This window comes from Tachypleus tridentatus, chromosome 10 (assembly GCF_004210375.1).
Source record: "Tachypleus tridentatus isolate NWPU-2018 chromosome 10, ASM421037v1, whole genome shotgun sequence".
NCBI classification, from domain to species: Eukaryota; Metazoa; Arthropoda; class Merostomata; order Xiphosura; family Limulidae; genus Tachypleus; species Tachypleus tridentatus.
In genome coordinates, this window is record NC_134834.1 from 159059476 (window position 1) to 159074550 (window position 15075).

Genomic DNA, 15075 nt, shown 5'->3' on the forward strand with positions numbered 1-15075 from the left:
GTAAATAGTACACTGTTAAAAGCAGGTGACACTTGTAAGTAGTACACTGTTAAAAGCAGGTGACACTTGTCAGTAGTAGACTGTTCAAAGCAGGGGATACTTGTCGTGAGTACATTGTTCAAAGCAAGCAACACTTGTCAGTAGTACACTGTTCAAAGCAAGAGACACTTGTCAGTATACACTGTTAAAAGCAGGTGACACTTGTCAGTAGTAGACTGTTCAAAGCAGGGGATACTTGTCGTGAGTACATTGTTCAAAGCAAGCAACACTTGTCAGTAGTACACTGTTCAAAGCAGGTGACACTTGTCAGTATACACTGTTCAAAGCAGGTGACACTTCTTAGTAGTACACTGTTAAAAGCAGGTGACACTTGTAAGTAGTACACTGTTTAAAGCAGGTGACACTTGTCAGTATACACTGTTAAAAGCAGGTGACACTTGCCAGTAGTAGACTGTTCAAAGCAGGTGACACTTCTCAGTAGTACACTGTTCAAAGCAGGTGACGCTTGTCAGTAGTAGACTGTTCAAAGCAGGTGACACTTGTCAGTATACACTGTTCAAAGCAGGTAACACTTGTCAGCAGTACACTGTTCAAAGCAGGTGACACTTGTCAGTAGTAGACTGTTCAAAGCAGGTGACACTTGTCAGTAGTACACTGTTCAAAGCAGGTGAAACTTTTCAGCATACACTGTTCAAAGCAGGTGACACTTGTCAGTAGTAGACTGTTCAAAGCAGGTGACACTTGTCAGTATACACTGTTCAAAGCAGGTGACACTTGTCAGTATACACTGTTCAAAGCAGGTGACACTTGTCAGTAGTAGACTGTTCAAAGCAGGTTATACTTGTCAATAGGACACTGTTTAAAGCAGGGGATACTTGTCGAGAGTACATTGTTCAAAGCAGGCAATACTTGTTAGTAGTACACTGTTCAAAGCAGGTGACACTTGTCAGTATACACTGTTCAAAGCAGGTGACACTTGTCAGTAGTAGACTGTTCAAAGTAGGTGACGCTTGTCAGTAGTAGACTGTTCAAAGCAGGTGACACTTGTCAGTAGTACACTGTTCAAAGCAGGTGACACTTGTCAGTAGTACACTGTTCAAAGGAGGTGACACTTGTCAGTAGTAGACTATTCAAAGCAGGTGACACTTGTCAGTAGTACACTGTTCAAAGCAGGTGACACTTGTCAGTAGTAAACTGTTCAAAGCAGGTGACACTTGTCAATAGTAGACTGTTCAAAGCAGGTGACACTTGTCAGTAGTAAACTGTTCAAAGCAGGTGACACTTGTCAGTAGTACACTGTTCAAAGCAGGTGACACTTGTCAGTAGTAAACTGTTCAAAGCAGATGATACTTGTCAGTATACACTGTTCAAAGCAGGTGACACTTGTCAGTAGTACACTGTTCAAAGCAGGTGACACTTGTCAGTAGTAAACTGTTCAAAGCAGATGATACTTGTCAGTATACACTGTTCAAAGCAGGTGACACTTGTCAGTAGTACACTGTTCAAAGCAGGTGACACCTGTCAGTATACACTGTTCAAAGCAGGTGACGCTTGTCAGTAGTAAACTGTTCAAAGCAGGTGACAATTGTTAGTAGTACAGTGTTCAAAGCAGGTGACACTTGTCAGTATACACTGTTTAAAGCAGGTGACACTTGTTAGTAGTACACTGTTAAAAGCAGGTGACACTTGTCAGTAGTAGGCTGTTCAAAGCAGGGGATACTTGTCGTGAGTACATTGTTCAAAGCAAGCAACACTTGTCAGTAGTACACTGTTCAAAGCAGGTGACACTTGTCAGTATACACTGTTAAAGCAGGTGAGACTTGTCAGTAGTAGACTGTTCAAAGCAGGGGATACTTGTCGTGAGTACACTGTTCAAAGCAGGTGACACTTGTCAGTAGTAGACTATTCAAAGCAGGTGACACTTGTAAATAGTACACTGTTAAAAGCAGGTGACACTTGTAAGTAGTACACTGTTAAAAGCAGGTGACACTTGTCAGTAGTAGACTGTTCAAAGCAGGGGATACTTGTCGTGAGTACATTGTTCAAAGCAAGCAACACTTGTCAGTAGTACACTGTTCAAAGCAAGTGACACTTGTCAGTATACACTGTTAAAAGCAGGTGACACTTGTCAGTAGTAGACTGTTCAAAGCAGGGGATACTTGTCGTGAGTACATTGTTCAAAGCAAGCAACACTTGTCAGTAGTACACTGTTCAAAGCAGGTGACACTTGTCAGTATACACTGTTCAAAGCAGGTGACACTTCTTAGTAGTACACTGTTAAAAGCAGGTGACACTTGTAAGTAGTACACTGTTTAAAGCAGGTGACACTTGTCAGTATACACTGTTAAAAGCAGGTGACACTTGCCAGTAGTAGACTGTTCAAAGCAGGGGATACTTGTCGTGAGTACACTGTTCAAAGCAGGTAAGACTTGTCAGTAGTACACTGTTGAAAGCAGGTGACACTTGTAAGTAGTACACTGTTTAAAGCAGGTGACACTTGTCAGTATACACTGTTAAAAGCAGATGACACTTGTCAGTAGTAGACTGTTCAAAGCAGGGGATACTTGTCGTGAGTACATTGTTCAAAGCAAGCAACACTTGTCAGTAGTACACTGTTCAAAGCAGGTGATATTTGTCAGTAGTACACTGCTCAAAGCAGGTGACACTTGTTAGTATACACTGTTCAAAGCAGGTAAGACTTGTCAGTAGTACACTGTTCAAAGCAGGTGACACTTGTCAGTAGTAGACTATTCAAAGCAGGTGACACTTGTAAATAGTACACTGTTGAAAGCAGGTGACACTTGTAAGTAGTACACTGTTTAAAGCAGGTGACACTTGTCAGTATACACTGTTAAAAGCAGGTGAGACTTGTCAGTAGTAGACTGTTCAAAGCAGGGGATACTTGTCGTGAGTACATTGTTCAAAGCAGGTGACATTTGTCAGTATACACTGTTCAAAGCAGGTGAGACTTGTCAGTATACACTGTTCAAAGTAGGTGACACCTTGTCAGTAGTATACTATTCAAAGCAGGTGACACTTGTCAGTATACACTGTTCAAAGTAGGTGACACTTGTTAGTAGTACACTGTTCAAAGCAGGTGATACTTGTCAATAGTACACTGTTGAAAGTAGGGGATACTTGTCAGTAGGACACTGTTTAAAGCAGGGGATACTTGTCGAGAGTACATTGTTCAAAGCAGGCAATACTTGTCAGTAGTACACTGTTCAAAGCAGGTGACATTTGTCAGTAGTACACTGTTCAAAGCAGGTGACACTTGTTAGTATACACTGTTCAAAGCAGGTAAGACTTGTCAGTAGTACACTGTTCAAAGCAAGTGACACTTGTCAATAGTAGACTGTTCAAAGTAGGTGACACTTGTCAGTAGTACACTGTTCAAAGCAGGTGACACTTGTCAGTACACACTGTTCAAAGCAGGTGACACTTGTCAGTAGTACACTGTTTAAAGCAGGTGACGCTTGTCAGTACTACACTGCTCAAAGCAGGTGACACTTGTCAATAGTACACCGTTCAAAGCAGATGACGCTTGTCAGTAGTAGACTGTTCAAAGGAGGTGACACTTGTCAGTAGTACACTGGTCAAAGCAGGTGACTCTTGTCAGTATACACTGTTCAAAGCAGGTGACACTTGTCAGTATTACACTGTTCAAAGCAGGTGACGCTTGTCAGTAGTAGACTGTTCAAAGCAGGTGACACTTGTCAGTAGTACACTGCTCAAAGCAGGTGACACTTTTAAGTAGTACACTGTTTAAAGCAGGTGACACTTGTCAGTATACACTGATCAAAGCAGGTGACACTTGTCAGTAGTAGACTGTTCAAAGCAGGGGATACTTGTCGTGAGTACACTGTTCAAAGCAGGTGACACTTGTCAGTATACACTGTTCAAAGCAGGTGACACCTGTCAGTAGTACACTGTTCAAAGCAGGTGACACTTGTCAGTAGTAGACTGTTAAAAGCAGGTGACACTTGTCAGTAGTACACTGTTCAAAGAAGGTGACACTTGTCAATATACACTGTTCAAAGCAGGTGATACTTGTCAGTAGTAAACTGTTCAAAGCAGATGATACTTGTCAGTATACACTGTTCAAAGCAGGTGACACTTGTCAGTAGTACACTGTTCAAAGCAGGTGACACCTGTCAGTATACACTGTTCAAAGCAGGTGACGCTTGTCAGTATTAAACTGTTCAAAGCAGATGGTACTTGTCAGTATACACTGTTCAAAGCAGGTGACACTTGTCAGTAGTAAACTGTTAAAAGCAGGTGACACCTGTCAGTATACACTGTTCAAAGCAGGTGACACTTGTCAGTAGCACACTGTTCAAAGCAGGTGACACTTGTCAGTAGTAGACTATTCAAAGCAGGTGACACTTGTAAATAGTACACTGTTGAAAGCTGGTGACACTTGTAAGTAGTACACTGTTTAAAGCAGGTGACACTTGTCAGTATACACTGTTAAAAGCAGGTGAGACTTGTCAGTAGTAGACTGTTCAAAGCAGGTGAGACTTGTCAGTAGGACACTGTTTAAAGCAGGGGATACTTGTCGAGAGTACATTGTTCAAAGCAGGCAATACTTTTAGTAGTACACTGTTCAAAGCAGGTGACACTTGTCAGTAGTACACTGTTCAAAGCAGGTGACACTTGTCAGTAGTAGAATGTATAAAGCAGGTTTCGCTTGTCAGTAGTAGACTGTTCAAAGCAGGTGACACTTGTCAGTATACACTGTTCAAAGCAGGTGACACTTGTCAGTAGTAAACTGTTCAAAGCAGGTGACACCTGTCAGTATACACTGTTCAAAGTAGGGGATACTTGTCAGTAGGACACTGTTTAAAGCAGGGGATACTTGTCGAGAGTACATTGTTCAAAGCAGGCAATACTTTTAGTAGTACACTGTTCAAAGCAGGTGACACTTGTCAGTATACACTGTTCAAAGCAGGTGACACTTATCAGTAGTAGACTGTTCAAAGTAGGTGACGCTTGTCAGTAGTAGACTGTTCAAAGCAGGTGACACTTGTCAGTAGTACACTGTTCAAAGCAGGTGACACTTTTAAGTAGTACACTGTTTAAAGCAGGTGACACTTGTCAGTAGTAGACTGTTCAAAGCAGGGGATACTTGTCGTGAGTACACTGTTCAAAGCAGGTGACACTTGTCAGTATACACTGTTCAAAGCAGGTGACACCTGTCAGTAGTACACTGTTCAAAGCAGGTGACACTTGTCAGTAGTAGACTGTTAAAAGCAGGTGACACTTGTCAGTATACACTGTTCAAAGCAGGTGATACTTGTCAGTAGTAAACTGTTCAAAGCAGATGATACTTGTCAGTATACACTGTTCAAAGCAGGTGACACTTGTCAGTAGTACACTGTTCAAAGTAGGTGACACCTGTCAGTATACACTGTTCAAAGCAGGTGACGCTTGTCAGTATTAAACTGTTCAAAGCAGATGGTACTTGTCAGTATACACTGTTCAAAGCAGGTGACACTTGTCAGTAGTAAACTGTTAAAAGCAGGTGACACCTGTCAGTATACACTGTTCAAAGCAGGTGACACTTGTCAGTAGTACACTGTTCAAAGCAGGTGACACTTGTCAGTAGTAGACTATTCAAAGCAGGTGACACTTGTAAATAGTACACTGTTGAAAGCAGGTGACACTTGTAAGTAGTACACTGTTTAAAGCAGGTGACACTTGTCAGTATACACTGTTAAAAGCAGGTGAGACTTGTCAGTAGTAGACTGTTCAAAGCAGGGGATACTTGTCGTGAGTACATTGTTCAAAGCAGGTGACATTTGTCAGTATACACTGTTCAAAGCAGGTGAGACTTGTCAGTATACACTGTTCAAAGTAGGTGACACCTTGTCAGTAGTATACTATTCAAAGCAGGTGACACTTGTCAGTATACACTGTTCAAAGTAGGTGACACTTGTTAGTAGTACACTGTTCAAAGCAGGTGATACTTGTCAATAGTACACTGTTGAAAGTAGGGGATACTTGTCAGTAGGACACTGTTTAAAGCAGGGGATACTTGTCGAGAGTACATTGTTCAAAGCAGGCAATACTTGTCAGTAGTACACTGTTCAAAGCAGGTGACATTTGTCAGTAGTACACTGTTCAAAGCAGGTGACACTTGTTAGTATACACTGTTCAAAGCAGGTAAGACTTGTCAGTAGTACACTGTTCAAAGCAAGTGACACTTGTCAATAGTAGACTGTTCAAAGTAGGTGACACTTGTCAGTAGTACACTGTTCAAAGCAGGTGACACTTGTCAGTACACACTGTTCAAAGCAGGTGACACTTGTCAGTAGTACACTGTTTAAAGCAGGTGACGCTTGTCAGTACTACACTGCTCAAAGCAGGTGACACTTGTCAATAGTACACCGTTCAAAGCAGATGACGCTTGTCAGTAGTAGACTGTTCAAAGGAGGTGACACTTGTCAGTAGTACACTGGTCAAAGCAGGTGACTCTTGTCAGTATACACTGCTCAAAGCAGGTGACACTTGTCAATAGTACACTGTTCAAAGCAGATGACGCTTGTCAGTAGTAGACTGTTCAAAGGAGGTGACACTTGTCAGTAGTACACTGGTCAAAGCAGGTGACACTTGTCAGTATACACTGTTCAAAGCAGGTGACACTTGTCAGTATTACACTGTTCAAAGCAGGTGACGCTTGTCAGTAGTAGACTGTTCAAAGCAGGTGACACTTGTCAGTAGTACACTGTTCAAAGCAGGTGACACTTGTCAGTATACACTGTTCAAAGCAATCAATACTTGTCAATAGTACACTGTTTAAAGTAGGGGATACTTGTTGTTGATTTACAGATAGGTTTTTGTTTCGCTGTATAATAGTGTCCAAAAGCATATCGAACACCTGTTATGACAGTTTTGGAAAACAAGTTGTCAGAAAAACTAATCACAGAAGATAACCGATAATGAAAACAAACTTTCTACTCTGTCAAAAAAATAAAATGAAACTTGCAAAGATTCCTTCTATAGTGATCAAATCTTGTGTCTCATACGCATCAAATGACCCAAAACTGATATTCAGATCGTTAGTTCTCTTTTATCAAAACGTTCAAAGGTTATATTATACATATCATTTAGTCTCCTGTTTATCAGTTGATCCTTAGCTAGTAATCTTAAGTTTCTGTTTCCAACAGGTAAAGGTTTTACATGTTAGCTAGTTCGACACCCTGCCAGAAATTTCTTATGTATGATTGGTCATTTTACCTTGGTCTCTGTCGTCGTCCTCGTCCAAGTCTGTATCATTATCATCATCGTCACAGAAATCATTATATGTTAGGTCACTTCCGCTGTGATCACCTGCTACGTGATTCGTTCCTGTAATTCCGAGTCTGCTACTGTTCTGCGATAAGTTTAGGGCTGGGCTGTGGCCGTTGGTGGCAACACCTATCAAAAGAATTTTCAATTTCAAAAGTTTTGCAAAACTTTGAATTACAACCTATGTCCACAGATAACTGAGTGAGTTTGAAAGCAATAGAATATCAAACTTCGTTTTCTAACACACTTGTGACGAGGTAAGTTCAGTAAAGTAACAAAAAGAAACACGATTTTCGTGTAGTAGTCAGTAAAATAAAAGACAACAAACGTAGTAAATGGAGCAATCTGTTACAAGTCTTGATATTAGATAGATTAGTTTCGACACATTCGTATAGTCTCTTTAGTCTACGTTCTCTTCTGGCAGAGAAAACGGATAACTTCATAAGAAGACGAATCGTCGAACATCAATTAATCAAACACTTATTTAATTTCAACACCTCTCAAGGTCACTTGGAGATAAATACCTTCTTGACCTTCTGTGTCCTTAAGGAATGGGTAATTAATTGTCGCTAGATATAAAGCTACACAACGAGTTATCTGTGTTCTGCTCACCACGAGTATCGAAACCCGGCTGAGCGATTGACCTAAGTGCTCAGGTATTCCGTTGTGCTACTGAAGAGGGGAGGCAAAGGGAATTCAAAATTCCGGGGTTACGTAAACTTTGCTGACCACATATCCTGTCAAGAGACACTGTGACACCGAAGAGAACACACAAATGTGTGGGAACTAATGTGTAGAATGTCGAGACTTCTAATAATCTCTTTCTGTTGATTCAGTTTTTCACTGGGTCAGCTAGTAATTTAGCCACTGGGTTGAGACACGACAAATAAGTTCGTACTTTCAACTTTATTCTATGTTTGGAAAATGACAAAGACGAACCGCATGCAACAATATTTTGATACTGTACTTTGTTATTAAATAATGACCCGTAATGTAAGACGCCACCTGTTGAATAAGCTAAATTTATCATCTAATTTAAGAGCTCCGATACATTTCTGCACTTAAAATGGGTTTCGATACCAGTGATGAGCACAGCCTAGATAGCCCCATCATGTAGCTTTGTATTTAACTACAGACAAACAAAGTACAATGAAAACGAAAACCATTAGGACTAGTAACTTGAACAGTCGTAAAAGGACGCTTTGATATGAGCCATATTTGTAATAATCGTAGAGTCTGAAGGTGGGTATATTGCATTCTCTATGCATTCAGGACTGAGAAATACGATACGACTTCTGCTGCAGCTTGTAATCTTCTACCATTGGTACAAAAACTATATTGTGGACAATAATACTTACTCTATTTACCCCAGTTGTCTGCTTTAAAAATTCTCCGAGCTAGGTAATTCAACAAAAATTAACTACACTATTTAGCAGGATTAACTTTTGGTTATGAACTAGTTAGGTTTGGTCAGCAGTTATCGCTAATCGTTAGTACTCAATAAATATGGAGACACTCTGAGGACTTGTAACTAGTGTGTAAAATTTAAATGTTTAAGATAATGACCCAAAAGTGCTTATTCACAGTGTTAAATTTTATTACTGGTTTGGTGAAGCCTTTCAGAGGTTCCCAAAATACTTAATAACAGTGGTTAATCCTCCCTATGATACTTGAGTGTGAAGATATATTATGTTAATTTAATAGTAAACAGCGATTTCCAAGCACTTCATTTTGCTTATAAAGCGTTGATTGTCAGTTTATTAATAGGTCCTAATAATCTAATTGTGCTCCAATGGTCCCAAGACACATAGTTACGCCAATGTTTTTATTACAGATGGGTTTTTATCGTTACATAATACATACACGTTGATCGATTTTTCCCCTATATTTAAGTTTCTCACAACAATAAGCTTTTTTTTTTTTTTAATTTCTAGCTAAAGAGAGTTTCGCTGTGCGATTTTTTTAAATCTAGGTGCCGAGTTTTAACGTATTTTCCTCACAGACTAGTTTATAAATGTACTCGCTTCCCTCTTGTGAGACACCAGTGAATTAACAAACTTACAAAGCTAAAATCCGGGTTTCAATTCCCCACAGTAGACACAGCAAATAACACATTGTAACTTTGTTCGATAAAAAATGGAGAAACAGACACAGCTGCAGATATAAAGAAACAATACTTCTGTATCACCTGAGTTATTGAAAGTGAATAATAACAAACTACGTAGATTTTTAAGGTGTAAATAAACACAAACGTTTACCGTTGAAGTAGGTTGCTTCTTTAATCAGATGACTGTCGTATTTGTGACGTTTGTCTTTACCACCGGCTAAGTCAGAGCGTTCGTCTCGAATTCTGAAAGAGAATAAAAATTAAACAAATTTTTAAAAATTGTATTTTTCTGGTCAGGCAATTTGAAAACATCAGCGACCAAACTATGATAGGATTCATATAAGTCTCAAAGACAATTACTAAAGTAACCAATTATGTAATGTTTCTCACAATATCACTTAATCATAGTGTGAACATAGTCAAATAATTTTCCATGTGAAATTTTGTACATGAATTAAAACTTCCGTATTTTCGTTTGACTGATCTAACTAATCCTGACAAAGGTTGCATGTTGCGTAAGAGAAACATAGCTTTCACTGTCGAACGGTCAGTAATTCACCATGAGTTAAACATGTCACCTGTGGTGTCGGGAGTTGTCGCTGAAACGATACATCACTGAATTAACTTAAACACATCCTCTGGGATATTGTACTATCGAATAGTTAGGAATTTACCGTGAGCTAGGTATGTACATGGTACCTGTAGTTTCAGGAATCGCCTCTGAGACAACACATCACTACATTAGCATAAATCGTTCTTATAAAATTCGACTGTAGTTACTTAACACTAACAGGATCCATTGTGGACAATGTTTTCACTTTATATCAAGATATAGCTGAAAACGAGCATTCTTTTAATATCTCCCGATATAAATATATAAACTATAAATTATAAACATAAATGTACGGACTAGTCTTATTATAATCATCTTGATAACGTTGCAGTACCAAAAGGAAACGTACAACACTTGAAAGCATGGAACCTAACTTTCATTTATGTGGTATTCACGCGTAACTCTTTTCACCAGGTTAAACCTCCTTTATTGTTAAAACTGTTTCATATGAACCATTAAATTGAAAAATCTTTCATTTAACAACACACGTTACAAGGCGATGTAGTATATAGTTCTTTTGTAACCAAATTAAACCCATAGAAACTCATAAGATAGGCGAAATTTCGTCGACCATACAGCAACAAAGTTACAGTATCTACAGTGATGTAGATGCATTTGCACTGAATCTACTGTCGACGGGATGGATAGAGGGTGAGATGAAACTCGTGCAAAACGACGAGTTACAAGTATTAAAAGAAAGTTACAGATGTATTAGTGATGCTGAATCTTCTGTGGATCGGAAAACAGCTGATAAAGAATCCTTCCAAAGAGACTAGTTACAAATATTAGAAGAAAAGTACCGAGGTACTGACACTGAAGCTTTTGTGGACTGGAAGACAGCTGACAATGAATCATTCCAAAAGGATTAGTTACTAATATTAGAAAAATATTAAGATCCATTAGCGCTGAATCTTCTGTAAACAAGACAGAAGATGAGAAGAAACTCTCGGAAAGCAATTAACTTATAAATATGACAAGCAAAAAGACCAGATATTAATTCTTCTATAGACAATAGCTCTTTAATTTACATCTAATATATATTAAATAGTGTTAATGATATTAAGTTAAACAAACTATTGCATACTCTCTCTTATCACATTCCTTTATACGTTAAACTAAATTGCATAAAAGTATAGAAATCTGAAAGAAGTTTCATGAAATTAGATGTAACTAGCTTTTAAGGAAATGGAAATCACAAAGAAAATCCGTAAAGAAACTGGATGAAACAAGACCTAAAATGAGAAAATAAGTAAATCAGACTTATTTAATCAAACGGAATGAAACTAGAAATATTAGGCTTTTATTCATAAAGTCTTAAAAAATAGGTTGTAATGAAGGCGAGTGAAACAGATCGTGATGAAAATAAAAACATCCTTGAGCAAATGATATATACAAAACTGAACTGAAACTATTCTAAATATGAGTGGGTATGGTTATATTTATAAGAAACTTCATAATTATTGTCACGAAACAATCTCAATCAATAGAATTACTTACGATATGTGTACTGAATTTCAGAATCTTCCTCTAAAAGGTTTATAGAGTGATGAGAGCGCTTCACATACATCAATTACCTATTTATGTTTAATTGTTTGTTTTCTGAATTTTGCGAAAAGCTACACGAGTACTACACGCGCTAGCCGTCCCTAATTTAGCAGTGTAAAACTAGAGGGAAGGCAGATAGTCATCACTAACCACCGCCAGCTCTTGGGCTACATTTTTGCCAACGAATAGTGGGATTGACCGTCACTTTATAACATCACCACGGCTGAAAAGGCGAGTATGTTTGATGCGACGGGGATGCGAACCCACCACCCTCAGATTACAAGTCACAAGCTTTAACCTACTCGGCCATGCGAGGCCGTGGAATTTTTAGAGCTGCTCTTTGTAACAGAAGGCGTTATCTTTTTAAGATGTTTAAATGTGAAAAAAAATCCGTCTATAGAATGGTTTACAATCCAGTTTTCGCCCACTTTTTCAAACATTTGTTATTATTTTATCACTTTGTGTAATCCATATTAATTTCCATATTGAAGGTTGTCTTCGGGAGGGTAAAGTCTCATGAAGATTGTTTGTTTGTTTGTTTTAAAGTTCGCGTAAATATGCACGATGGCTATCTGCGTTAGCCGTCTCTTATTTAGCAGTGTAAGACTAGAGGAACGACAGCAAGTCACCACCACCCACCGCCAACTCTTGGGCTACTCTTTCACCAACGAATAGTGAGATTGATCGCACTTTATAACGCTCACCTGGCTGGATCTACTTTCTAAGAACACGTCTATTAATTCAAAAACGCATCCAACATTTATGGAAAATATGGAACGCATGTCTTAACCACCTGGCCATATCGGGCCAGCGTTTATGCCTCTACATGGAAAATGTTTTAAAATATTAGTTTTAATAATTATGACGTAGAACACGTCATTAATTTTCTTCATCTGAAAAACTGTATTGAAATGAATCGGTAGGAAATAAGGCTAAGCGAGGTCAGATATTTATTTTATACCAATCATGAGTTGTATTATAATCATAAATATTTTACCCTGGAATTACCATTCATACATCAAATTACTTCTGAATCGGTGAACTTGTTAGTTACGGAATAACTAAACGAAATTTCCCTCCAGTAAGAGAGCAGTAAGTCTATGGACTTACAACTTTAAAATCAGGGGTTCGATTTCTCACAGTAGGGACAGCAGTTAGCCCAATGTAACTTTGCTCTAAAACAAACACAAAGCATTAAATAAGATATAATTAATATTATAATTAACCACACAATGTAAAATAACTCATTTTTACTGTATTTTACGTAGAAAATGAATGTTTTCATACATATACACATACAAAATTTGGTATGTGGTCCCAAACGGGTAGTAAATGGTTTAGAAACAACTTGATATTTTGAAAATTAAGCCAGTCAAATGTTCCCCATTTTCACACAAAGTTTTTGATGTTTCTAATCCTGAGTACCTAAATAAAACTACAGGTTCTAGGTAAACAGTACGGTCTAACTTATAGAGTAATAGATCGTTAAGGTCCAGTTTAGTCCTAAATTGTATATTTTATAAATATTTTTATGATTGTAAACGCTAGTTTCACTAAATATTATCTTCGGACTAATTTATCACGTAAATGCTAATTCAAAAATTAGTAAGTTTATAAATAAATATATATGCATATATACGACAAAATAAAACATTTTTATTGTCACCTTAATAATTCTTATGTATAATAATGTCGTCCAGGCAACCACATAACATACGTATCACTACCTCGACAACCATGTAGTAGATGCAAGCATTTTTACTACCGACAAACAATTGTAAAACAAGTACACACGTAGCCCTAACTTTATTTTTATAAATTATAATAAACGCACAAAATATAAAAAGAATAGTACATTTACTGTTATTATCTTTTAAGACCTGCATGCATTTTAGACAGTAATCGTTGTAAAATGACAAAAATTGTAATATTTCGTCACAAACACTTAGAAATGCCAATAACGAGTGCGCTTTCTACAACACACGTTGAGACAATATTTAATATCAATCACTTTACACGGTGTTTGAATTCAACGGCCATACTAACATTGTGTAATCGACACAATGAAAACATATTTTTTTCAGTTTTCCAAAGGTGGTTTAAAATCAACAAAAATTGTTTGCTCTTCGCTCTTCCAAAACATTTGTCTATTAATCAGACTTTATACACATATTTCTGCGTTTACCATGACTTTATCATTTTTAGCGTTCTTAAGCATCATTTCTAAAGAAATACAAAAACCTGCACGTTGTTTGTTTTCTGGGAGGAGACCATTTTCATTTTTACAGTGGTATGATTGGTCGATCTTTAGAACATTGCTGTTTTATTTAATGACGTATTCTGTAATTTGGCATTAATGAAGGGCTTAATGAGCCGAAGAAGCCAGAGCAGGGTCCGAGAGAATCCTCTCATTTGCATATCAGTCTCGCATTGGGTTGGAGGGAGGTGTAGGAATTAATGGAGAAAGTTTAACGTTTCCAAGAAGGGGTAAAAAAAGAATTCTGAGAACTTCAGATTACCAAGATGACAGCCTCTTCTATTAATGTATTTTCGTAGTTCATAACCGGCCAAGGGTGACTGGGTATATTTGCACAATTTTACGATGATCCGTCATTGCAGTTTCGAGTAATTAAGCTAGCCTGACACTTGGGAGCGCTGTAAAACACAAAACGACCAATAAGCAGAGCCTCTGTCTTACAAAGTGCCACTCCGATGATTAATGTCTTCGCTGAGTTGTATTCCCTTTTTGTTGTCGACTAGGTTCTGACTGTAATCCATCATTCCACCGGCTCATATTAACTGGCAAGCAGATAAAAATCCGACCAGAAGCTCAACTGTAAACTAGACACCTTCTTTTTCTTATTTGTTTGATCGTTTTGTTTTCGACCCATCTGTCGAACAGAAGGAATTTCTTTGTGAGTGTTATGAAACTATTACAGATACAAATCGTTGGGACTATACTGAAACAACAACAACATGTTTTTGTTAAAAAGTTATGATAAGAAATAAAACCTGGATTGGAAAAAAAACTGTGTTTATCACTTCTTGTGATAAGTTGATAAGTTCATTAGAATTGCTTCTTTAAGTTTTGTTATTGTTGGTCTTATTTCATTAAAACATAGCAGCAGAGAAATAACTAGGCCCAGGATGGCCAAGCGCGTTAAGGCGTGCGACTCGTAATCTGAGGGTCGCGGGTTCGCATCCCAGTCGCGCCAAACATGCTCGCCCTTTCAGCCGTGAGGGCGTTATTGTGTGACGGTCAATCCCACTATTCATTGATAAAAGAGTAGCCCAAGAGTTGGCGGTGGGTGGTGATGACTAGCTGCCTTCCCTCTAGTCTTACACTGCAAAATTAGGGACGGACAGCGCAGATAACCCTCGAGTAGTTTTGCGCGAAATTAAAAAAAAATTATACGTACTGTAAATAACAATATTTATTTAATTATCCCCATAGAAAAACATCGATTATAATGTATTCGATAAAATATTAAGTAAAATCATTTTGAAATATTAGAGCCTT

General features: G+C 38.0%; 1 protein-coding gene across 6 annotated transcripts in view; it reads right to left on the bottom strand.

Moving 5' to 3' along the window:
• The window catches only part of LOC143230754 (dachshund homolog 1-like), a 118941-nt gene that overhangs the window by 30255 nt on the left and 73611 nt on the right, over window positions 1-15075 (bottom strand). For 5 of the 6 annotated variants that reach the window (XR_013016615.1, XR_013016616.1, XM_076464867.1 and 2 more), the window contains exons 4-5: window positions 9549-9640; window positions 7240-7419 (exon numbers count right to left, since the gene is read on the bottom strand). Coding sequence is in view for 4 of the 6 variants with exons in the window: in XM_076464867.1 (XP_076320982.1) it covers window positions 7240-7419; window positions 9549-9640 (272 nt within the window). In the remaining 2 variants the exon portion in view is untranslated. The remainder of the gene's footprint in view (window positions 1-7239; window positions 7420-9548; window positions 9641-15075) is intronic. The other variant, XM_076464870.1, reaches the window with a different exon arrangement.